This window comes from Selaginella moellendorffii, unplaced genomic scaffold (assembly GCF_000143415.4).
Source record: "Selaginella moellendorffii unplaced genomic scaffold, v1.0 SELMOscaffold_149, whole genome shotgun sequence".
NCBI lineage: Eukaryota > Viridiplantae > Streptophyta > Lycopodiopsida > Selaginellales > Selaginellaceae > Selaginella > Selaginella moellendorffii.
Window position 1 is genome coordinate 171,826 of NW_003314410.1, and position 21,613 is coordinate 193,438.

At 49.7% G+C, this 21,613-nt stretch overlaps 4 protein-coding genes and 1 non-coding gene across 10 annotated transcripts; 1 reads left to right on the forward strand and 4 right to left on the reverse strand.

The window, feature by feature from the left end:
• Positions 1 to 8,862: 8,862 nt before the first annotated feature.
• LOC9652667 lies at positions 8,863 to 9,651 on the reverse strand. Its single transcript, XM_002993124.2, has 2 exons — positions 9,257 to 9,651; positions 8,863 to 9,211 (listed from the first exon to the last, which is right to left on the reverse strand). Exons 1-2 carry the CDS (start codon positions 9,611 to 9,613, stop codon positions 9,029 to 9,031), a joined length of 540 nt encoding a protein of 179 aa, XP_002993170.1. The 5' UTR covers positions 9,614 to 9,651; the 3' UTR covers positions 8,863 to 9,028.
• Positions 9,652 to 13,190: 3,539 nt separating this feature from the next.
• Positions 13,191 to 16,089, reverse strand: LOC9652668 (calmodulin-binding protein 60 B). 4 transcript variants are annotated; one of them, XM_024666809.1, is made up of 8 exons: positions 15,833 to 16,089; positions 15,690 to 15,775; positions 15,478 to 15,553; positions 15,354 to 15,415; positions 14,784 to 15,283; positions 14,292 to 14,725; positions 14,005 to 14,233; positions 13,191 to 13,940 (listed from the first exon to the last, which is right to left on the reverse strand). In XM_024666809.1, exons 2-8 carry the CDS (start codon positions 15,767 to 15,769, stop codon positions 13,354 to 13,356), a joined length of 1,968 nt encoding a protein of 655 aa, XP_024522577.1. In that variant the 5' UTR covers positions 15,770 to 15,775; positions 15,833 to 16,089; the 3' UTR covers positions 13,191 to 13,353. The 4 variants fall into 4 exon arrangements, with proteins under 4 accessions (XP_024522577.1, XP_024522579.1, XP_024522578.1 ...); XM_024666811.1 differs by having other exon boundaries at positions 14,292 to 14,495; positions 14,565 to 14,725; positions 15,690 to 16,088; XM_024666810.1 differs by having other exon boundaries at positions 13,191 to 13,937; positions 15,690 to 16,089.
• Positions 16,090 to 16,331: 242 nt separating this feature from the next.
• On the reverse strand, positions 16,332 to 16,405 carry TRNAE-UUC. The gene has a single exon. It is a non-coding gene; the product is annotated as a tRNA-Glu (tRNA).
• LOC9652559 (sirohydrochlorin ferrochelatase, chloroplastic) lies at positions 16,406 to 17,535 on the reverse strand. Of its 2 annotated transcripts, XM_024666812.1 has the most exons (7): positions 17,279 to 17,535; positions 17,158 to 17,219; positions 16,994 to 17,104; positions 16,851 to 16,943; positions 16,625 to 16,759; positions 16,518 to 16,564; positions 16,406 to 16,451 (listed from the first exon to the last, which is right to left on the reverse strand). In XM_024666812.1, the coding sequence occupies exons 1-6, from the start codon at positions 17,514 to 17,516 to the stop codon at positions 16,526 to 16,528; spliced, it is 678 nt and encodes a 225-aa protein (XP_024522580.1). In that variant the 5' UTR covers positions 17,517 to 17,535; the 3' UTR covers positions 16,406 to 16,451; positions 16,518 to 16,525. The 2 variants fall into 2 exon arrangements, with proteins under 2 accessions (XP_024522580.1, XP_002993172.2); XM_002993126.2 differs by having other exon boundaries at positions 16,406 to 16,564.
• Positions 17,536 to 17,920: 385 nt separating this feature from the next.
• Positions 17,921 to 21,612, forward strand: LOC9652669 (serine/threonine-protein kinase PBS1). Of its 2 annotated transcripts, XM_024666807.1 has the most exons (13): positions 17,921 to 18,808; positions 18,939 to 19,030; positions 19,094 to 19,203; positions 19,263 to 19,378; positions 19,451 to 19,507; positions 19,578 to 19,616; positions 19,695 to 20,042; positions 20,099 to 20,350; positions 20,428 to 20,588; positions 20,639 to 20,718; positions 20,772 to 20,919; positions 20,985 to 21,134; positions 21,196 to 21,612. In XM_024666807.1, the coding sequence occupies exons 1-13, from the start codon at positions 18,568 to 18,570 to the stop codon at positions 21,454 to 21,456; spliced, it is 2,055 nt and encodes a 684-aa protein (XP_024522575.1). In that variant the 5' UTR covers positions 17,921 to 18,567; the 3' UTR covers positions 21,457 to 21,612. The 2 variants fall into 2 exon arrangements, with proteins under 2 accessions (XP_024522575.1, XP_024522574.1); XM_024666806.1 differs by having other exon boundaries at positions 19,578 to 20,042.
• The last annotated feature ends 1 nt before the right edge of the window (position 21,613 follows it).

Below are 21,613 nucleotides of genomic sequence, written 5' to 3' on the forward strand. Positions count from 1 at the left end.
CACTTCTTGAGATATCCTTTCATTCCTAATAAAGACTTTACTTTGAGGGTGTTCACCCCTAGTACATCTTTTAGCATCTTCTGTTGTGGGCTCCGTCTATGGCCTAACTTTGTGACCCTCCTATATGTCTTTTATATAGACTACTTTCTTTGGACTCACTATGCTATCCCATTGACATAGCTCATTTCCCTTATGTGTTCTTCCCACTTGGTCACCTTAACCAAACTATACCATCATTAATAGTTCAAATCAACACTTTAAACTTGGAACTTTATTTTTTAACTTCACAAAGACCTTGTCTTTGTTTTTAGCCATAAAATCACCTAGTGATCTAACCTTGGTACGTTAACATTTTGCTAATAAGTACTAGGTTTTCCAGACCTTTAACTTATTGGCCATGACCCCGGGGGTATCCCACACACTTGGCAGTGCACCCAAGCCAACCCTTCCGGCCAATGGTCCATAGCAACTAAGACTACATGTCCCCATCTCATTCACCACGTCCTTGGTGCCACTCACACCAAAGTGTTCAAGTTAGATATGCCAAGCCACACTAAGCAATCTAACCGTGTATCACGACTTTGGGGCATCCCCCTGCTTAGCAATGTGCCCAAACCAGTCTCTTTACTAAGAGTCCATGACCACTGAAAATGAGTATCCTCATTTTCCAAACCATCACCACGCTCTAGTGAGTTGGGACTCGAACGCAAGCACTAGAGGGTCAGGACTTGAACCCAACCTCCATATATGCATCTACAGACGGCTTTACCCAAGATTTCTGGCATGACTCCCCACGCTGGTGCACCAACTTATACTTAAAGCACGCTATAAATCATATCTTAGGAACTTAGTTCCTCTGCACTGCCAAGTCTTTTCACTTGATAAGTCTGTGATCATGCATGGACTCCTCCATGCTTGGCCCCATGGGCCATGCCTATTGAAGTTAGCACCTTCAACTACGGGGTTTGTTCCTCTGACTTGTCAATCTCGCTTCGCAAGTCATCCAACCAACGTAACATGGTTTCATGCATAAGCGTGAAAGTCCTTGACCATTGACTTTCATTCAAAACCATCCCTTTGAACACTCGGGGACTACTTCCCTAACATCGATAGCATTGCCTCATGACAAGCTTCAAAACCATGCTTCTGTTAGGCCACTATAATTTTGCACGTTTTATGAACCATTTACCCTTGGCTTTTTAAGTACTAAACTACTTAGAATTGTCTTTAGGAACCTTGAAGGAACTCTTTCCCTTAGCTTGCTAAGGCCTCTTCTTTCGCAAGATTTTTAATTGCTATATGGTCTAACACAGACAATTCCATGCTTTAGATTCTCCATAGCATCACGGTTACTAGTGACAACATGTTTGAGCGCCCACTTGATTCTCCACTCCCAACTAGCATAACCACCTTTGGTTATGCTCTTCGACCCTTATGGTTTGGTTCTATCCCCTTATTACCATGCTTTAGCAAGTATTCTTATGGATGAACCTATTGTAAGCCACAAATTTTTCCTCTCCAATTTGCCAGTTTACCTCGTCTATCCGGCCAACTCTGCCTTGGCTTGTGTTAAGTTCCCTCGCCAAGGTCCTCGCCTATGGTACTAGCTCCTACTTGGTCCTACTTGGTTTCAGCTACTCATTGCACGAGCAACAGAGTGTTAGCCATCCATCTACGGATTCCCAAATCTCTCCCAATCCCCCTCCCCGGGTTAGACTGGACTTAAGGTTTGGCTACACTCCCCGCAGGCACAAACAGCCAAGCACACCAAGCCTCCAAATTCCTAACACCCCTTGGTACCACAAGACTTGATCATGGGACCCTCTAAATCCCAAGCCTTGGGTGCAGCACTTGCTTCGGGACGTCGGGGTGAAACACCGTGGCTTAACGGCCCGGTATGGGTACCTCTACCCCCCCACTTCCATCCTGAAGGGAAGGCCCAAGCCCCTAGGAAGGGCGAGGACCAATAAGCCACAAGGTACTCAAGTGGGGCACCACTTCACATGAGCCGGGAGTACCACAGTCGGTTTCCCTTTCGAGAGTGGGAGCTGCTCTTGAGCACTTCCCTGGGTGGCCCCTCTAGCACCACCCAAGCCCATGCTCACTCCCACCCAATGCCCCTTGGCCCTAGTCTCAACCTCAAGTCAGTTTGGAAGCACCACTGGAGAGTTCCTTCAAGACTGGTTCCTAGACCTCACTATCCCTACTATACTTTTGGAACCCCCCTGCAGCCCCCCCCCCCCCCCCCCGCCCCCTGGGATACGCACGCTTTGGGCTTTCACCCCTTGACCTGTATTAGTATTTGGACTTAGTCTTAGAATCGATTTCGGACTCGATCTCGGACCCGATCTCGGACTCGACTTTGGACTCGACCTCGGACTCAGTCTCGGACCCGATTTGGATCTCGGACTCTGTCTCGAACTTGGTCTCAAACTCGGTCTCCGATTCGGCCTCGGCTCGATCCCGAACTCTATCTCGAACTCGGTCTCTGAGTCGGTCTTGGACTCGATCTTCAACTCGGTCCTATCTGATGAATTCTTTGTCATTTCGTTCATGCTTTCGGGGATCCTTTAGCTTACGACATCTCGGGGAGTCGGTTCCTTACACCTATTTGATAGCCTAGGGAGTAGTTTCTCAATCTAGGTATGCTCACTTTATAATCCCATACACCGGGATTAACGTTGCTACTTATGGGTTTTTATATGCCTATCACTAGCCTTGCCAAAATTCCATTTTTGGTTTTGTTCAATTCAGGTAAATAGTCTTCTCTCATCTCTGCAACCTTGGAAGTTTGGATAACACCTCCTATCCATCATTCGCTAGGGACTTAATCCCTTGGGCCTTATCTATTACCCTTGCAACACCAAGCACCACCTCTTGGTATTCTAGAGTGTTTAGGTGTTCCAATAATAGCTTTTCTGACAATAAGCATTCCTTTTTTTGACATTGGCTTACTATATTGCAACATAAGCAATTTATCCCCCATAAGGGTATATTTAATTTCTTTATGCCAGAAGTCTTGGGTAGTTACCTTTTACCAGTTAAACTGTTTATTTTGCACCTTTTGCTTAGTTGCCTCATAATTGTCAAGTCTTACAACTCATTACTAATGCTTCCACACCTCTATCATTATCTGGGTCATCACACTCTAATTGCATGCCTTCCAGCTTAGGTTATGCCATTCCTATTTCCATTAGGATTCCTTTGGGAAAGGGTTCTTGTGAACCCGCTAACTCACCTTAAAGTATCACGCCTTGGCATATTCGGTGTCTCCACAAGCCTACTTTTATGACACTTCTTACTTGTGTCTAGGTCCTTGCTAAGACCAATACTGTTCTTTTTCATGCCAACCATTCGTTAGCATTGCACCATAAAGTTTACACACAACTTGTGTCAAAGTTGTTTTCTTCTGGGAACACTTTCCCCACAACTTAGAATAGCATATTCTGGTATCAATGAGATACTCACTGTTCTCATACTTGGATCTTATGATCCTCCCCAATCCTCGTAGGGCACAACACACCTTAGTCCAAATACTTTTTACCAATCCTTTAGGACCATTCTTTGACTCTACTTGAGTCATCTAGCACTTTTGGACTTCGCTAATCCATAAACCTATAAGGTCCTACTTGTGAGGTACCAGCTCATTAGAATATAACTTCTTGCATTCATGTCTTACTCACAAGGGCCATTTTTGCAAGTGTTACTTCGACACTTGATTTTGTTCTCTAGGGGCAACCTTTACCCCTTATGACTATTTGTCCATGTGATAAGAATACCAACTCATCTTTAAGTACACCCCCAACTCCTTGGGTTGTTCCAGCATTTATTAAAGGTAGCCCCACTACCATTTCAAGGATTTGAGTCCTTTTCCGTATTTGACCTCCCACGGTCATTAATTCTAGTCTTAAATTCATAAGCACCAACCTCAACTATATGAGGATAAGTTTGTGACTCTTTTATTGTTTTGGAATTTCTATTTTTCCCGTGATCCCAACTATAGTTGTTTACCACAACTAGATTAACTAGTTTGCTGAGTCAAACACTCATCTAGATCACATCCTCAACTCTCTGAGGAAACTATTATATTATTCCCAAGATCCCAAAGTCATTCCCTTACTAGCCCTTTTCTATCCACCACATTGCCTATAAGTTCACACACAAACTATAGTGGGGAGTCATGTCCTCCTAACATGTTGTTCCTCAAGGATAGGCTCAATCCTAGGACCTTCTGATGCCAATACAAGTGGTGATATACTTAGCCACCAATAAAAGTCGGACTAAGGAATAGCTTCGATACCAAATTGTAAGCGACTAAATTTTCCATTCTACTTTAATCACTTAACCACACCATTGACTAATTAGAGGAGTCTCATTCACAACCTCCCTAAGTCCAATTTAGGACTTGGGGCTTGTTAGCCCCGAGAATGGCATCAATGCCACTCAACCTTTGCACCTAATCCAAGTGCTCCACATGTCTAATCCCACGACCAACACCCCAAGGTACCATTGACATATTAATCCGTTACGCTAAGGCCATGCCCCTTCACCTTGGTCACACTAATGGTTTAACACCACCTGTATCACAGTCCCGTCTCTCAAAGATTGGGCCATCCATCCATGAGTGATCATCCTATATCCACTCTTTAGCATCCTTAAGATGCCCACAGACATGGGGAATCCAATATCCCTCTTTGGTCCTCTCCAAGTCCTTTCCTATCTATGGCCGTGTTTGCCAATACTGCCATTGGATCAAGGCCCACAAGCCTGACCACTAAGTCTCATAATCCTCTGAGACTTCCTCACCACACGATTGTATCTTTGGTCACTAGACCAAAGGATTGCACCTCTTCCTTTCCACAGTCTGGTCCTTTGGGACAACATTTCGGAACACCGTGGCCCTACATGAGCCTTGTGGGTATTCTCCCCGCCTTCCGCCTTTGGGTGCTTTAGCCATGGGCTTAGAGTGAGGTTTTGTTGAGCCACACTAGGTATCCAAGTAGGTAGTGCCACCCATGCTTGGACTGGGAACATCGATTATTCAATCTCCCGGAGGAACTAGAGCTGACTCTTGAACACTTCATTAAGCTACCCCATTTGTCAGTCTGTATTCACTGTAGTTTTGGACTTCCCAGTGGTCAACTCATCACCCAACAATTGGGTATAGCCTTCCTGGGCCAAATTGGCCTTTCTTGGCTAAACTGGCTCCACTAGACTCCACCCCCACACTCTCCCTACTATACTTTTGGAACCCTATGTAGCCCCCCCCCCGGGGGATGATTGCTTTGGGATTTCACCCAACTGCTTGTATTAGTATTCAGACTTGGACTCGAACTCGAACTCGGACTCAGTCTCAATCTCGGTCTTGGACTTGGACTTGGACTTGGACTTGGACTCGGTCTCGGTCTCGGTCCCGGTTCCACCTCGGACTCCATTTCATACTCCATCTCGGGTCCATCTCGGACTCCATCTCGAACTCCATCTCGGGTCCATCTCAGACTCCATCTCGGGTCCATCTTAGACTCCATCTCGGGTCCATCTCGGGCTCCATCTCAGGTCCATCTCAGGCTCCGTCTCGGACTCCATCTTGGGTCCATCTTGAACTCCATCTCGGGTCTATCTTGGACTCCATCTTAGACTCCATCTTAGACTCCATCTCAAACTCCATCTCGGGTCCATCTCAGACTCCATCTCATGTCCATCTCAGAGTCCATCTCGGGTCTATCTCGGAGTCCATCTCGGACTCCATCTCAAGTCCTCTTATGTCCCTTTTCTAGAGACTCACTTATTGCTTGCTTTGTGCTCGTTCTTCGAGCACTTCGTTGGGAGTTCCACTCCCGCTCTCGACCTTTCAAGTCAGAGCTTTTAGTCCAAATGTGTTACGCTTCTCGAACTCCATCTCGGACTTCATCTCGGGTCCATCTCGGACTCTATCTCGGGTCCATCTCAGACTCCATCTCGGGTCCATCTCAAACTCCATCTCGGGTCCATCTCAGACTCCATCTCGGATTCCATCTCGGGTCCATCTCAGACTCCATCTTGGACTTCATCTTGGGTCCTCTTGTGTCCCTTTTCTAGAGACTCACTTATTGCTTGCTTTGTGTTCGTTCCTCGAACACTTCGTTGGGAGTTTCACTCTTGCTCTCGACCTTTCAAGTCAGAGCTTTTAGTCCAAGCATGTTACACTCATTTGGCTTTCGCTTCGGCCACTACCACCCTTTCGGCTCCACTTTAGGGCCTGTCTCACATTAGCCTTTCCGGAAGCCTAATATTATTTAAACTCAAGGACATTTAACCCTAAATATTTTAATACTATTAACCAATTAAAAAAAAGGATGCACTTTTATTCATAGACCTTTTCTTTTTATATTTGAACCTGATCAATTATCTTTCAAGTTGTTCTTATTAATTGCTTACATACCTTTGTTATTAAGTGGAATGCAATCTCCAAGATTTAACATCTATACTACTATAGCCTTAAAAGAAAGCAATGGTGAAAGTGATAGTACTTGATAAACTAAAAGTGGAGTGACTCATAGTTATACTTTAACATTCCTTTATAGCTTAGCATGGTAAAGCACATGATTCTATTATCACTCTAAACCTTAAGAATTCTACTTTTATCCATGCCCAATATAGAAGCATTTGTCTGGCATTAGATGCAATCTAATGGTAGTGAAGCCCATCCATTACCTCCACGACTATCCTTTCAAGCTGGGTGAACGTGTTATAGCCTCTTGGTCTTCTAACAAAATTGCAACCTCTCTATAGAACACCATAACAACCTCTCCATAGCATTATATTCTCACCTCTTGTTCTTGTTGGGCATGGCAAAAGAACCAAATTGCACATTATCACTCTTGAATGGCTTGAAATTCTGCCCATGACATCGGCCATTGCTATGGGCATGAAGCCCCATCCCTGGCATACAGTTCGTGAAATATCCAATGCTTGTGTTTTTCTCATACTACTATTCTATATGTACCAATAAGACACCGACACGTGTCCTCTAAATGTCTTTTCTACCCTTTTTTTCTAGTGCACGCCATATTGTCTTGAAGTAACAAAAGTGACAAACCACCAGAGATCTGCAAAAGCCTATCGAACGCATCCGCCCACCAAACCTTTTGTTCTGTGAGTTGATGAAAAGAAGTTACGACCTTCTCCCTGCCATAGCATTAAAAGTTACACATGCATGCGAACTTTTAGACCAGACAAGTCCTCTTGTGTGTTTCTAGGCTACTCTCTTCAAATCATGCGCTAGAAGAACAATCATGTCCAATGTGGTTCATATAGCCTCCGTCTGCACGATCGTCCCAGCGATTCCAACGCGCCAGCCTTGTACTCTCTGGCTTTGCAACTCTCAGATCCAGCTCCTGTCCGAGAACTATCTCAAGCAAGTCTACTATTTCCCAGAAGCAGTGGATTCGTCACCAGGCTCCTTCGATCGATTGGTGACGAGCTTAAAAGTATCCTTGTCTCAGGTTCTCGTTCCATACTACCCAATAGCGGGGAGGCCCCGGATCGCCGGTCTCGACCGCCCGGTTCTCGAGTGCAACAACCAAGGCGTCGAATTTGTGGTGGCATTTGCCAATGCGAGCTTCCACGACTGGGGCGATTCCATGAAGCACTGCTCAATCGAGCATGAGCTCAACCAGGCACAGACCGAGATCACGGATCACGAGAACTTCCCACAGCTCAAAGTCCAGGCAAGTCCGGAGACTTTACGTTGACCTGTTCTGACCGTGTTTGCAGGTCACCAAGTTCCGGTGTGGCGGGATCGCCCTCGGCCTCGTCACCACCCACATTGTCACCGACGGCTCGTCCATCTTTGCGTTCTTCAAGGCCTGGTCGGATATCCATCAGGGATTGCCACCGCCGAATCCACCGCCATCATTCGACTCCAGCATCCTCAGGGCCCGAGATCCCCCCAGCATCAAGATGCCCATCCGGGACTACGTCGCGGTGGCACCGTCCCTGGCCCAGGATCACACTGGAAAGTCCGGGGAGGATATCTCTCCCAAATACCACGTCCGGGAATTCCACATGAGCGAGCTCCAGCTCTCGCATCTCAGGCACGAGATCGCATCCGGCCCGTTCTCCTACGGCAGCTTCCCGACATCCTTCGAGGCCGCCGCGGCGCTCGTCTGGAAATCCATCACCGAGGCGCGGGATCTCGTCGACACCGCCATCGCCACATTCGTCTACTCGGGCTCCGCCAAGGCCGGCAAGAACCGGCGGCATCCCCCAATCCCGGACGAGTACTGCGGCACCTCCGCCATGACCCTCGTCCTCCCGTGTCCGGCGCGCGACCTCAAGAATAAGCACATCTCCTTGGCCGCTCGCCTCGTCCACGACGACATCCGGGCCATCACCCACGAGCGATTCCAATCCACCATTGACTGGATGGAGCTGGAAGGAATCGGCGGCCCCGGGCGCAAGGAGATCGCGGTCAACATGAGGGCCGAGATGGCGGTCTACTCCGTTGACCTGGTCACCTTCCCCGTCTACGACGTTGACTTTGGGTGGGGGCGGCCCGCCCACTTCTCGCTGGTGCTGGAGCCGTGGTATGGCAACGGGGTGGTGGTGTTTCTTCCCACTGCCCAGGGAGGGACGCGAGAGCGCCGCATTGTGGTCATGCTCCTCGAGGATGAAATGAAGAGGTTGCTGCGAAGTGAGCTCCTCGCCAAGTTCGCCACCTTGGAATGAAGGGTTCTCGGAGATTCGAGGCAAAGCAAGTAAATTCGTTTCAACGATCGTTTCATCGATCGGAGCAGAGTAGATACAAGAATCTCGGATTCTCGAGCAAAACAAGTAAATTCGTTTCATCGATCGGAGCAGAGTAGATACAAGAATCTCGGATTCTCGAGCAAAACAAGTAAATTCGTTTCAACGATCGTTTCATCGATCGGAGCAGAGTAGATACAAGAATCTCGGATTCTCGAGCAAAACAAGAATGCGATCCGAGAGGGAGAGAAACTAGGGTCGATCCGTCCGTGAGAGAGGAAAGAAAGGACAGAGGCCATCGTCAAGGAGAGTGAGAGGACTCGGCGGCACGAGCGGTGCACATCCTGGAACACGGAACCCTCATGAAGGCTTGGCTCGTCCGGGATGGCACCTCCTTTCCCTTGCCAAGCTCCGGCAGCAGGAGCTTGGGCTTGGATCGATGAGCATCGTTGCCGGTGGGGGCGGGCTCTCCAGATCTTGGCACCTGGATCAAAGAATGAAGGAAAAGAATCACATTTTCGTTCCATACCTTTGCGATGCGAGGAAACATCTGTGCGAACCACGCCGCTGGCAGCCACGCCCACAGGATCTGGGCCGCCGTTTCTCGGATCGGGCCATAGACCAGCTCCGTGACCGGTCCCTGGATCGTCCCTGTGATCATCCTGTTGATCGGCCCCTCGATTATCCCTGTAATCATCCTGTTGATCGGCCCCTCGATCATCCCTGTGATCGTCCTGTCGACCGGGCCCTCGATCATCCTGGTGATCGGCCCCTCGATCATCCTGGTGACCGGTCCCTCGAAACTAAATTTGATCACCATCCCCGCCAGCATCGATACGAGCAGGGACTTCGCCAAGAACTTCGCCGCGTCCCAGCCCCAGCCCATCGCTCCGCCCTCGCGCTTCCTCCCCTCCAAGAAAGAAAACTAGGGCTCCTACCCAAGCAACCATGGCAAAGGGGAGGGATTCATGATTGCGCTGTCCACCTGGAGTTCACGCTCCACGGTCCTTGTCAGAAGATCAAGAAGAATTTCTTGTATAGCCAAATATCTTTTTTACTGTGTGCTAAAGTTTCGATGAAAAACCTAAGGGATTGGTCATATTGGTCAACTACTGGCACATGAAGCGTGAAAGTGCTCGAGGACGAGGAGCTAGGAGGGTGCGCTGAGAGTTGGAGCTTTGTCTTGTGAAATCTTCTGAAGCTGGGACGTGTTGCGGCTGGGGTGGACTATCACGAGGACGTGTTGCGGTTGACTGAGAAAGCCATTTGAATCAATCGAGCAGCATCGCCCAAGCCCACTATCACCTCTGATTCGGGATTATGCCTCCAGCGCAAACCGGGCAGATTCGTACGTGAATTGTCCGAGCTTGATCTGGGGCTTCCATCTTGCGATGGCGTGCCTGGTTGTAGATTTCCACGTTGATGCCGGGTTCACTTCTTTGCAGTAGTTCGTCAAGTGCTCCCTTCGCTGGATTGTAGTGCGATGTAGAACCATTGTTCCAGCTTTTCGTCAAGGATTTTCATACTCCTCACTCTAGAAGTGATGGACTTCATCTTGCCCTCGTCTTGTGATTATCTTGGTTTTGGCCAGTTATGGCTTGATTGTAGTGATCTTGGGATCTTGTCTGTTGCAACTATGCACTTGGCATTTTGTGAATTGGCATAAGCAACAGCTTGACATATAGTTACATTTTTATAGGCCTATGGCAGCGAGAGCTTGGGCTCGCATCAGTGAGCATCGCTGCCGGTGGGCAGAGAAAAGTTCTATATAAAGAGAAATATGATGTACATAATTGAAACCAGGCATAAGAATCGATCCAAACTAACCGCGCTCCAGATCTTGGCACCGGTCGCCAAGCCTGAAGATGAATCAGAGAATTGGATCGAAGTAAAAAGGATCTCATTTTCGTTTCATACAGTGCGAACCATGCCTCTGGAAACCATGCCCAGATCGGGCCATAGACAGTCCCTGTGATCATCCTGTTGATCGGTTCCTCGATCATCCCTGTGAGCAGACCGTCGATACTAACTTTGATCACCAGCGCCGCTAGAGCACGGACTTGGCAAAGAACTCCGCCCGCTCCCTCCCTTCCAGGAAAGAAAACTAGGAACCATGACCATTTGTCAAAAAATCTAGAAGAATTTTGATCTTGAAAAGATCTCCTCAAGCCTACCGTTGGATTTTTCTTCTACACTTTCTATCAAGTGCCTTCTCTATGGACAAAGAATGCTTCTCGGTCTAGGGCGTTCCTTAATCGCAGTCCAGCCCAATAAACGAAAAGTCTGGAAGTATTGTCAACTTTGGTCAACATAATCCTGAAGCACTGGCGAGGTCGTGCGCTCATTTCGAGTGCATTGGATCAAACAGACATGGTAGCTTCCACAAGCTCGGTAAGATTAGTGTCCGTAGTCCAAATCCCACCTCCAACTTCTACTCGGAGAGGAGGATCTGAGCAACAGTAGCTAATGCATGTAAGTCGAGCCATTCGTTTCTCTCGTTCGCAGGAACAGTGGAAGATAACACGTACTACCGCAAAGGATGCTTGCCATCAGCCTTTTCACGTCAGATAGAGTTCGCAAGGGACCTCAACGCAGAGAAGGCGTGATCCGTCTCTCGGATCACGCCATAGACCAGCTCCGTGACCAGTCCCTCGATCATCCCTGTGATCATGCTGTTGATGGGTCCCTCGATCAGCCCGGTGAAACTAGTTTTGATCACCACCGCCGCCAGCGTCGATACAAGCAGGGACTTGGCCAAGAACTCCGCGCAGCCCCAGCCCCAGCCCATCGCTCCTTTTAAGAAAAAAACTAGGGTTGCAACCATAGAATTCAATCGCCACCCTTGTGAACGTAAATCGCCAGTCGCCCGGGCAAACATAGTCGATTAGTTCTAAAGCACGAGGGGCTCGTGGGCGAGGTCTTGAACTGACTTCGAGTGCTCGACATGGTAGCGTCCATAAGCTCGGTAAGGTCAGTGTCCGTGTCGACTGTAGTTCCCCAGATCCCGACCCGGCAGCCCTGCGTTCTCGCGCTCTCCAACTTCCAGAGCTACTTTTCGTTTGAGCGCTACATCAAACAAGTGTTCTACTTCTCCGCCCCGGGATCTTCAGCTCTCAAGCAGCACGATGACCAGGAAGAAGAAGAAGAAGATCAAGAACAGAAGAGCCCTCGGATCGATAACCACGACGAAGAGGAGTTCCAGCGCCTGGTTTGCAGCATGAGAGAGTCTCTGTCGCGGTTGCTCGTTCCATACTACCCTCTGGCGGGGAGAATGCGGCGGCGAGAGCGGCTAACAACGATCCAGGAGCTCCACTGCAACGACGCGGGCGTCATGGTGGTGGCCGCGATGGCTAACACAGCCTTGGGCGACGCCCGGCAGTGCCCCATCGAGCACGAGCTCTACCCGGAACCCAGGGTCAGGGATCCCGCCAACGCGCCGCTGCTAAAAATCCAGGCAAGTAGCTCCGTTGACTCTGTTGACTAAAAGAGTGTTGACTGGCTGTAAGCGTTGACTGGCATTGTGTGTTCACAGGTGACAAAGTTCCAGTGTGGCGGGATTGCTGTGGGAGTGCTCACCTGCGAGAACATCCTCGACGCCTCCTCCTCCTTCCCGTTCCTCCGGGCGTGGGGGGAGATCCACCGGGGCCTCGCACTGGCGGTGGCTCCATCGTTTGATTCCAGCGTGCTCAAGCCCCGCGATCCTCCGCAGGTCAATCTCCCCGTCCGCGACTACGTCGTCGCCCCACCGCCAGCAAGCACGGTGGAAGCCATGGCCAAATCCTCCCACGACGCCATCCCCGACCGCCAGAGGCTCTTCCACATCGCCCCCGATCGAGTCCGCGAGCTCGTTGCCGAGGTCCAGCGCGGGAGATTCTTCTCCTCTCGTGACGCCCCGCCGCCGAGCTCGTTCGAGGCCATCTCCGCCATGATCTGGAAGTGCGTCGCGGATGTCAAAGACCTGGACGATTCGGAGAGCATGACTTACATCTACGCGCTCTCCACCAAAGGACCCAAGCGCTGGAGCCCCGAGATCCCGAGCCACTACTGCGGCAGCTCCGCTCACATCCCGTGCCTGGCTGCTCCCGTGGGCGAGATACGCAAGAACCACATCTCCCACGCCGCCAAGCTCCTCCGCGACGATATCCAGTCCGCCACCCAGGAGCGCATCCAGTCCGCCATCGACTGGATGGAGCTCCACCTCCGGGCCGGGGATCTTCGTGGACGACAACTTCCCGCTGCCAAGGTGGTCGGGGAGAGCGATCAACAGCAACAGCCTCACGGCATTCCCGATCTACGAGCTCGACTTTGGATGGGGGAGGCCGCGACACTTCTCCTTCGTCTTGGATGCCGAGCCGGGCAGTGGAGCCGCCATTCTTCTTCCTACTCGAGATGGCGGACGAGACCGGCATCTGGCGATTCGGCTGCCCGAGAAGCAGATGAAGAAGTTACTCGAGCACCAGTTCTTCCTCAAGTTCGCCACCCCGGTGTAGCAAACAAGTTGTTTTCTCTTTTTTTTTTTGTTGTAATCCGGCCTGCCAACAGCAACAAAGAAGAGCCACAGTAATTTACATTCTCCACTCTACCAGTTATTCCCTCGCTCTGGTAGATTTCTCTTGCGCTCAATGCTCACTCCTCTTCGATCTCTTCAATCTGAGCTCTTCTTCTGGCAGCGGCCCTCTTGCGGACAAATATTCCCCACCGCAACGCGGCCTTGAGCTTGAGCCACCCGACTTTGCTGCCTTTCTTCTCCGGCGACGACGGCACGCTCTCCACCGGGAAGTAGTCTTGCAAGTTCATGTTTGGCATGCTGCTGGCCTGATCGTTTGTGGCCACGTTGAACATGCGCAGCAGCTGCTGCATCTGCAAGTTCATGTCCTCGCTCTCCAGGAGCTCGAGGCTCTTTGCACGGATCTCTTCCTCCGAGTAGAACTCGTCGTTTTGAGTCGTCTGCCTGTGGAGCCACTCGGCTGTGGCCGTGGGTGCCTGCTGCAGATAGCTGGGATTGGGATTTACTTGTGGCGAGTAAGCCAGTCCTGAGCCAGAAGGCATTGATTGTTGGAGAGACAGGCCGGTGCTCATCGCGTTTTGATTCCTCTGCTGTTGATGTTGTTGTTGTTGCTGCTGCTGCTGCTGCTGTTGGTGCTGCTGTTGTTGGGAGGAGTAGCTCTCCACAGGGCTGGAGACTGGAGCGTAGCTTGGCTGACTACCCCCTGCTTTAAATGACAGATTCAAGGCTGCGTCAGTGAAAACACTTGAAAAGCTAGCTCCTAAGCGTACCATTTGTCAACGCTGTCCCTCTTGGAACAAGGCCGAACTCCTGACTGCCGGGAAACCCCTGCTGCTGCTGCAACGTACTGCTTCCGCGGTTTCCTTTGGCTGGCTCTTCCGTATGTGCGTCGATGCCACGGAGAGAATGCGGCATAGAACCAATCAGTGCCTCACCATCGTACTCGACCACACTCTCCCAGTTCTCGTATGCCACCTTTACTAACTTGTCGACGTATACCTGGATTAATAGAGCCGCCAGCGTGTTACTAGACAACTAAATTAAATTAACGTGTTACCTTTTCGGCATCGGACAGGGAGTCCACAGAAAGATACTGCCCACCGGCCATAAGTCCCATTAGCTGAAAGATGTTGTTGAAAATGACACCGATATTTTGCTTCTCGTCGGCATAATAGACATACAGCTTTCCGCTGAGGACGCACGTTTTAGCATGCTCCACTGTTCCTTCCCACATCTTATTTGACATGCCACTTCCAAGAATCTGCGCCAGACCAACTACATGAGCTGAAAGAAAGAGAGAGAAAGAGAGAGAAAAAAACTCATTACTTACGTTTCGTAGTTTCTGCGGGTCCATCACCACCAGACGCAGAAAGTCCTCCACAGAAAATATTCCAGCTTTGTTGAGCCTCTTGTGGAATGCCCCGTCCTTTCCAATCTTGTCAAGCCTCCACACATCATCGCCCAAAGCGGGAGGATAGTGTTTTTTGTAAACTGCGCAAATATATAAACAGGTAAGCAAGAAAATCTGCGAGGAGTGGGGACTTCTTACGTTCTCCACGGTGGTCTTTGACGGAAAAAGAATCGGTCTTGCCCTCTCGGATGCGCGGTCCTTCGAAAGAACCAGGAGAGACGCGTACACCGAGCCTGAACTTCCTGCTCCTGATCCAGCTAGAGTTGTCAGTGAAAGTAAGCTCTCCAAGTGTACCTACGCCTTCTTTGAGTGTGACACTCAAATCTCCTGTAAGAAGGGGCCGCTTCCCTTCACGTTCTCGGACAACGTATGTGTCAAAATCTTCCATACTCCAGTCTTCTTCGTCGTCAGCCGAGAAGTCCCCTTCCAGCACAACAATATCAAGTTTTGCTCCTGCTTCAGCGCCAGTAGTTACAACCTGCCCTGTGTTGGCATCCTGTAGGACGACGTGAATCGCAGAGCCTTGCTCCCCTTCGACTTTACTGCCAGTGAAAAGCGGCAGCGCTAGCTTGTTTCGAAACTGCAGGCGCAACGCTCTAGTATCGGCACCCTGGATGCGTTTCGGCGATGATTTGTAGCTGAAACGAAGAGAGAGAAAGATTTAATCGCAAGATATAATTACAGAAAAAAGAAGAAAATGAGACTTACGTTAGTCCACCTTTCATAGAAGGTGCTAGCTTCGCCAAAGCACGCTCGACCTCTTCTCCCACCTGTGCGATCGAAAAGTGAGACCTTTGAAGAAAAAAGAAGGAAAAAAACAATTTTTACTCACAACTCGACGAAGGAGAGGTTCCAAGGTTGAGCACAATTTCTGGAGACTGTCCATCTTAAGAGCCTCAACAATGACGCTGAATTTACCATCAAAAAAATCCACCATCAGTGGTCTTCCAAAGAAAAAATTTACACAAATCAAAACGACAATTTTAAGCTAGGAGTGAAGAACCATGTCCGAGAGACCCTAGAACAAAGAGAATGGAAGCTCACCTCGCAAGCGCTGGCCGCTGTCGCTTCTCATTAGGCAATCCATCGCGCGCCGAATCCAAAGGCCGCTTCTCCCTCGACATCGCAGCCTGAAAACCCCCAAAAACCTCCTAGATTCCGAGCTTCCCCGCAATGCCGCAGCTAACCTGGGATCCGTGACAGTGGCGGCCGCCCTACCTCTTCCACACAGCGGCAGTGGACTGCGATCCACCCCCTGTTCATCCAGGATCCCGGGAGGAGGCGCCGCCGATTCGATTGGTGGCGCTGCCAATCCAAAGGAAACGAAGGCGCCGAAGATCCAAAGCGCGTGCAAAAGAAGAGTATCAGGGATGCTGCTACTTACACACTGGGGACGTTCTTCGTTCCTACCCGGAAGCAAGGAGACTGGACGGCTGGGATGCGACCACGTGGTTTAATACCGGCCGCCAGATGCTACATTTTTTCACGCGGTATGGCGACGCGGGTGGCGCACGTGCGTACGGAAAGCGTGGTCTTTCCCGACGTCCTCCGTACGGCGACATGGTTTGATCGTCACCCTTGGTTGACCGGGGAAAAAAAACATGTATTAAACAAACCCTAAAACTCAGAGGTCTCGAGTTCGATTCCAACAGAAACGTTAACCCTAAAATTGCATGGACAAAACAATTCCATTGCCGGGATTTGAACCCGGGTCGCCTGGGTGAAAGCCAGGTATCCTGACCGGACTAGACGACAATGGATTTATGAAATATTGCCCAGTTTATTTCATTCCACGGGCTCTTGGAACTTTGAAAAAAAATTTCTTGCTTGTTAAGAAAGGAATCGCGAATGAGAAGACTTGAGAGAGCGTACCTGGTATTTTATGATGCATTCGGAGAGATGGAGCTTTCCAGTCCAATCTGATCGAAAGAAAGAGAATGCTTTCAAGGCACGATGGAAACAAAATAGAATACACTGACTTGGTGGTTTTGCTCTTGTTTTCGCTGGACCACGGCGATCTCACGACATCGTCCAGTTCCAACACACATGTCGCATTCGTCGGCTCGTCCCTCGGCACGGCTCACGCAGTATTTCATTCGGTCCTCCAAAACATCCTGTCACAAGCATTGATTCAATCGCTAGGAGTATCAGTACCAAGGGCCAAGGAAAGAAAAGAAAGAAAAGAGCTTGCTTTTGGAAGCTTACCACCATGAGTTCGTGAAGGCCAATGGGAGCAGTCACGAGATATCGAATTCCGGGATGCTTTGCGGACGCCGCTGCTGCTAGTGCTGGAATGTCCTGTTGATCGTGAGAGAATGGACCTTTTTCCACCAAAAAGTGTTTCTTACTTTGTTCCAGTGTCTTCCTGGGAAGAGAAAGTATGGACTTACGATGACCCTCTGCGCTCCTAGCTCCACGCAGCGATCAAACGCATCCTCGATCGATGGAGCTGCAAGTTCCTGCAAGAACAAAGAAATGTTCCCCCTCAGTAGCTAGACAAGAAAAATCATACCATGTGAGCAGCTTGCACGATCTCATGCCCGGTCTTCCTCTTGTACATATTCACAAACTCCTCTACAATGCGCTCGCGAAATTTCCATAAAAGCGCGGCAAAGAGATGAAGAGCGCCTTACCCAGCATCGAATTCGATTCCGCCCGGCGCGAGCCATGATCCACAATCACGATCCCATCCCTCGATCCTCCAGACCCCGCCATTTGCTGCACCGCAGCTCCCGCAAAACCCTGATTCCCTCCTTCGCCCCCAGCGCGCACAATCACCTTCCCCCTCAATCCCTGCCCGAAATGCCGCGGGAGACGATCGTCGCCGCGCCGGATCAGCTGCCTCGCCGCTCCCAGCGAGCTCACATCCATAATCTTTCGCACCCTCGTATGCCCTAGCCTGCCACGTCGGCAGCTTAAGTGGCGCCACATATACCTCCAGCTGGCATACCGGAAGGCTGGCGTGTCTCTACCAAAGATGGTAAATTCCAAATCTACCCCTTTTGGAATGTTAAGAAAGGCAAAGTGAAAAGCGATTATTACCAACCATGTATGGACTTTAGTGGTTGTTTTGTGGCCGCTCCTTTAAGCCAATGCAACCTAAGGTGGGCTGGGTAACTGAGCCTGTGTGACTACTTATGACCAAGGACTTTTGACCGGAATTCCATCCAAATGGTGGTGGTGTAGAAGAATAACGAAGAAAAAAATCGAGTTTGCGTATGACGCATGCAAAGGAAAGAGATTGAGAGGCAAAGAAAAGAAAGGTAAAGAAAGTGAGCAGCGCATTCAAGCTCTTTCAAGTTGGTTGGGAAGGAAGGTAGGGAGGGCTTTGCATTCACTGTCCTCTCCTGGAGAAGCGAGCGAAGAGCAGCGATCCTCGAGAGCGCGAGAGCGAGCGATCGATTGACTAGGAAGAGTCTTGGTTTTCTTTTTAAGCGCGACTATTTGCAATCACTGATCCCTGATAGCGATGGAGGAGCTGCGAGGTTGAAGAGCGAGCGAGCAGCGCGGGCCGGGGTGTCAATTTCGTGGTTGGCTCGCCAAATTTCTTCCCACATAAATCCGCGGGTCGGTTTCGTCGATTCGGGTGGATCGTGTGGCAACATCAGGGGGAGTGCGCGGTTTGTCTGGAATTGGGGTAGATTTTGGAAAGGATTGATCACCAAGAACGAGGGAAAGAACTCGATGAGGGCAAAGAGGGCGTTAAGAGTAAGAGACACACCGAGGCTGTAGCGATCATGAGCGTTTTGGCGAGCAAGAAAGCGTTTTGGCGTGGGGAATTCGCGAAATTGGGCATGGTGGTCGTGTGATATGATCGAGGAGCAGCTGCCCAAGAAGAGATCTGAGCTTCTTTGCATGTGATTCCAAGCAGGAAAACGCAAAGAAGAGGGGTGAATCCTTTTCTTTCTCTTCCTTCTTCCCGATGGTGGGAAGAAGGCGAATGCAGCTCAAGCCAAGCTCCGCAGCGATGGAGGCGAGCGAGAGGCGTGTGGAAAACTCCCTGCCATCGCCGAGGTCTCCCTCTTCCCGTCCCTCGCGAATTGTCGTCGGCGTCAAGCTACGCTCCGAGTGCCGTGAGATGCTCACGTGGATCGTTGCGAAGCTCGCTCAACCCGGGGACCAGATCGTTGCTGTTCACGTCGTTCGAGCCTTCCCCGACACAGGTACGATGATCTTCTAATTCGCTCCTCCCTTTCTTTTCTCTTGTTTGTTCTTGTATGGTAGACCTCTGTTTAGATCGTTCTGTGTCATTTTCCTCATTAAAAGAGCGATTTTTTTCGGTTCTTCTAACAGATGATATCCTGGATTCATCGATCAAGCAGCGACTCGACAGCACATTCGAGTCCGTGCTGGGAGTTTATCAAAGCATTTGTAACCTCAAACAGGTATGACGATAGCATTGAGCTCGCAACGAGAAACACAAAATGTGAGGTTTTTTGTTGACTTAGGTCCGCTTGGATATCAAAGTGGTGTCTGGAGCTTCGCTGCAAAAGGCTTTGGTCGAGTCTGCCAAGCTTGAGAAAGCATCCGTTTTGATCCTCGGGAAGTCCAGCAAAGGGTATGCTATGATGTTCGATCTTGGTGGAATGTTTCTTAGTTTTTCCTTTCTTTGCACAGATGCTCCGAGTCGCTAGTGAAGTACTGCACCAAGAGGCTGCCTTCCAGCTGCTTGATGATCATTGTGGATCATGGCCAAGTGTTGCTTGGAAAGGAAGGCTTGCTAAGTGCTCCAGGTAAAACTTTATTTCCTAGCTAGCTATGGCCAAAAAGTTCTTTAGCCAGAGTGACTATAATCGATTTTGTAGCGAAGAAAGAGGGGCCGGCTACTGTGCACACCATCAAACCCTATGGACAATCCAAGAGTGAGTTCTCCATCTCTTTCAAGTCGAAGTTCTTCTTCTTAAAAACTTTTGGTTTTTTTCTTGCTCCAAGGTGACATATCTCTTCATTGCCAAGAACACCAACACGCAGGTTGGCCTCTCATGAACCGTAGTCTCTCTTTGGAAAAATCTCTGGAAAAAGTCACACCTTCACGAAGTATTTCTGTAGTAAAATGGGCTCTCCAGCTGCCGGACAGGCTCAAGGAGGCCTTCGACAAGCAGGGTGGAAACATGGTTCGAATGCTCGCGTCCTCAGCAATGCCCGACCAGCTTCGACACGAGAGCTCTCTCCCTCGCTTGAAAGGCTCGCCACACGCAAAGCATCGCGGCAGCCCTGTGAAGGAAGTAAACACATTGAGCAGCAGCGAGGATAATAATCCCCGGAGCCTGGCCGCATCAATCCAACCTTCCGGCCAAGTCTCGTTTTCACAAAAGATCAGTCGCGTCTGCAAGGACAAAGCTTGCGCTTGCTTCACGTTTGAGGAGCTCCAAGAGGCTACGTCAAGCTTTTCTCCGAGTAAGCTCATCACATTTTGGTGGTTTCAGCTGACAATCAACTGTCGATCTTTCCAGATAACTTGGTCGGGAAAGGAGGCTGCAGCAAAGTTTACCGAGGAACTCTTTCTGGTGGCCATGTCGTGGCTGTGAAGTGCTTGAATCAGGGAGCAACCGAGGCGGACGAGGAGCTTCTCACCGAAGTGGAAATCCTCAGCACGCTCAATCATCCCAATATTGTGGGATTGATCGGCTACTGCGTCGAGGGAGACACCCACATTCTCGTCTACGACTTTGCCGCGGAAGGAAACCTGGAAGAAAATCTCCATGGTAAGCTAAAGTTGAGATTTTGGGTGTGCTCTAGGAACTTTGGATGGATCTCATTTCTCTTTTTTTTTTTGTTTTAGTTGGCAAAGACAAACCATCGCTAAGCTGGTCACAGAGACATAAGATTGCTGTTGGTGCGGCGGAAGCGTTTGTTTACCTCCACGACACTTGTGCCAGGCCCGTTGTCCACAGGGATGTGAAGTCTTCAAACATCCTCCTCAGGAAAAACTGCAAGCCACAGGTACTGAAAGGATTCGTGCTGGAGAGATTTTGTTTGATTTGCTTGGATAGATTTCGGACTTTGGACTGGCTAAATGGGCTCCGACCTCGACGACGCACATAACTTGTAGCGATGTTGTTGGAACTCTCGGGTATGGAGGAGAACCAACACTAAAGTTCCTGATTTTCTTGGCTTGTTTTGTAGCTATCTTGCTCCCGAGTACTTCATGTTTGGGAGAGTGAGCGACAAGACGGACGTTTACTCGTTTGGCGTGGTTTTGCTCGAGCTCGTCACGGGACGGCCACCGATCGATATGTCCAAGCCCAAAGGCGACGAAAACTTGGTCGCTTGGGTAAGCAAAAACACCACTTCTATATTCTTTCTTCTTCTTCGATCATTCCAAATCCAAATTTTCAGGCAAGACCACATCTCGATTGTGGAGGCATCGAGAAACTGGTTGATCCGCGACTGGAAGGAAACTTTGACGAGAACCAGCTGAGGAACATGGTTGTGGCGGCAACGTTTTGCTTGAGACAGTCACCACAGTACAGGCCTCGGATGGCGCGGGTAAAGTTTCCTTCTTTTCTTCTTCCTCGGTCATCTTGATTCAAGGCTTGGATCGTCGCAGGTGCTGAGATTGCTGTGTGGAGAAGATAGCAGCATTCCTTCGGGGCGATACGACTTCACGGACGAGTACCTGGGCGAATTCAAGGACCAGAGCAACGAGGTGAGGAAGCATCTGGCGCTGGCGATGATGGGCGTGGACGACGACGTCGCGTCGCAATCGAGTGCGGAGCAAAACAGCATCGATTTGATCCACAGCGAGGACCCCAATGAGTACCTGGGCGGCCGCTCCAGCAGCTTCGACAAACCCGCGAAAGATCAATAAGATCTCGAGCAAAATGATAGATGCATATACGGGGGATACAAGTTTTGTAAAAGAATGCCAGCCCCTACAAAAGATAGCGTGGATTCTTCATTTCATACTTTTCTTCTTGGAAATATTCATCAATATTCAAAATGACCAGATTGAGGCTTTTGAAAAT

Excerpts from the sequence above, each read along its gene's own strand:
- LOC9652668 (XM_024666809.1), bottom strand. The coding sequence starts at position 15,769 with ATGTCGAGGGAGAAGCGGCCTTTGGATTCGGCGCGCGATGGATTGCCT. Across the intron at positions 15,554-15,689 it reads CAGCGGCCAGCGCTTGCGAG|CGTCATTGTTGAGGCTCTTA; the intron begins GTGAGCTTCCAT and ends TGGTAAATTCAG. Across the intron at positions 15,416-15,477 it reads AACCTCTCCTTCGTCGAGTT|GTGGGAGAAGAGGTCGAGCG; the intron begins GTGAGTAAAAAT and ends TCGATCGCACAG.
- LOC9652669 (XM_024666806.1), top strand. The coding sequence starts at position 18,568 with ATGGTGGGAAGAAGGCGAATGCAGCTCAAGCCAAGCTCCGCAGCGATG. Across the intron at positions 19,508-19,577 it reads ACCCTATGGACAATCCAAGA|GTGACATATCTCTTCATTGC; the intron begins GTGAGTTCTCCA and ends TCTTGCTCCAAG. Across the intron at positions 20,043-20,098 it reads TACGTCAAGCTTTTCTCCGA|ATAACTTGGTCGGGAAAGGA; the intron begins GTAAGCTCATCA and ends CGATCTTTCCAG.
- LOC9652667 (XM_002993124.2), bottom strand. The coding sequence starts at position 9,613 with ATGGGCTGGGGCTGGGACGCGGCGAAGTTCTTGGCGAAGTCCCTGCTC. Across the intron at positions 9,212-9,256 it reads TGTTTCCTCGCATCGCAAAG|GTGCCAAGATCTGGAGAGCC; the intron begins GTATGGAACGAA and ends TCTTTGATCCAG.
- LOC9652559 (XM_024666812.1), bottom strand. The coding sequence starts at position 17,516 with ATGGATGTGAGCTCGCTGGGAGCGGCGAGGCAGCTGATCCGGCGCGGC. Across the intron at positions 16,944-16,993 it reads CAGGAAGACACTGGAACAAA|GACATTCCAGCACTAGCAGC; the intron begins GTAAGAAACACT and ends CACGATCAACAG. Across the intron at positions 16,760-16,850 it reads GCCTTCACGAACTCATGGTG|GATGTTTTGGAGGACCGAAT; the intron begins GTAAGCTTCCAA and ends TGCTTGTGACAG.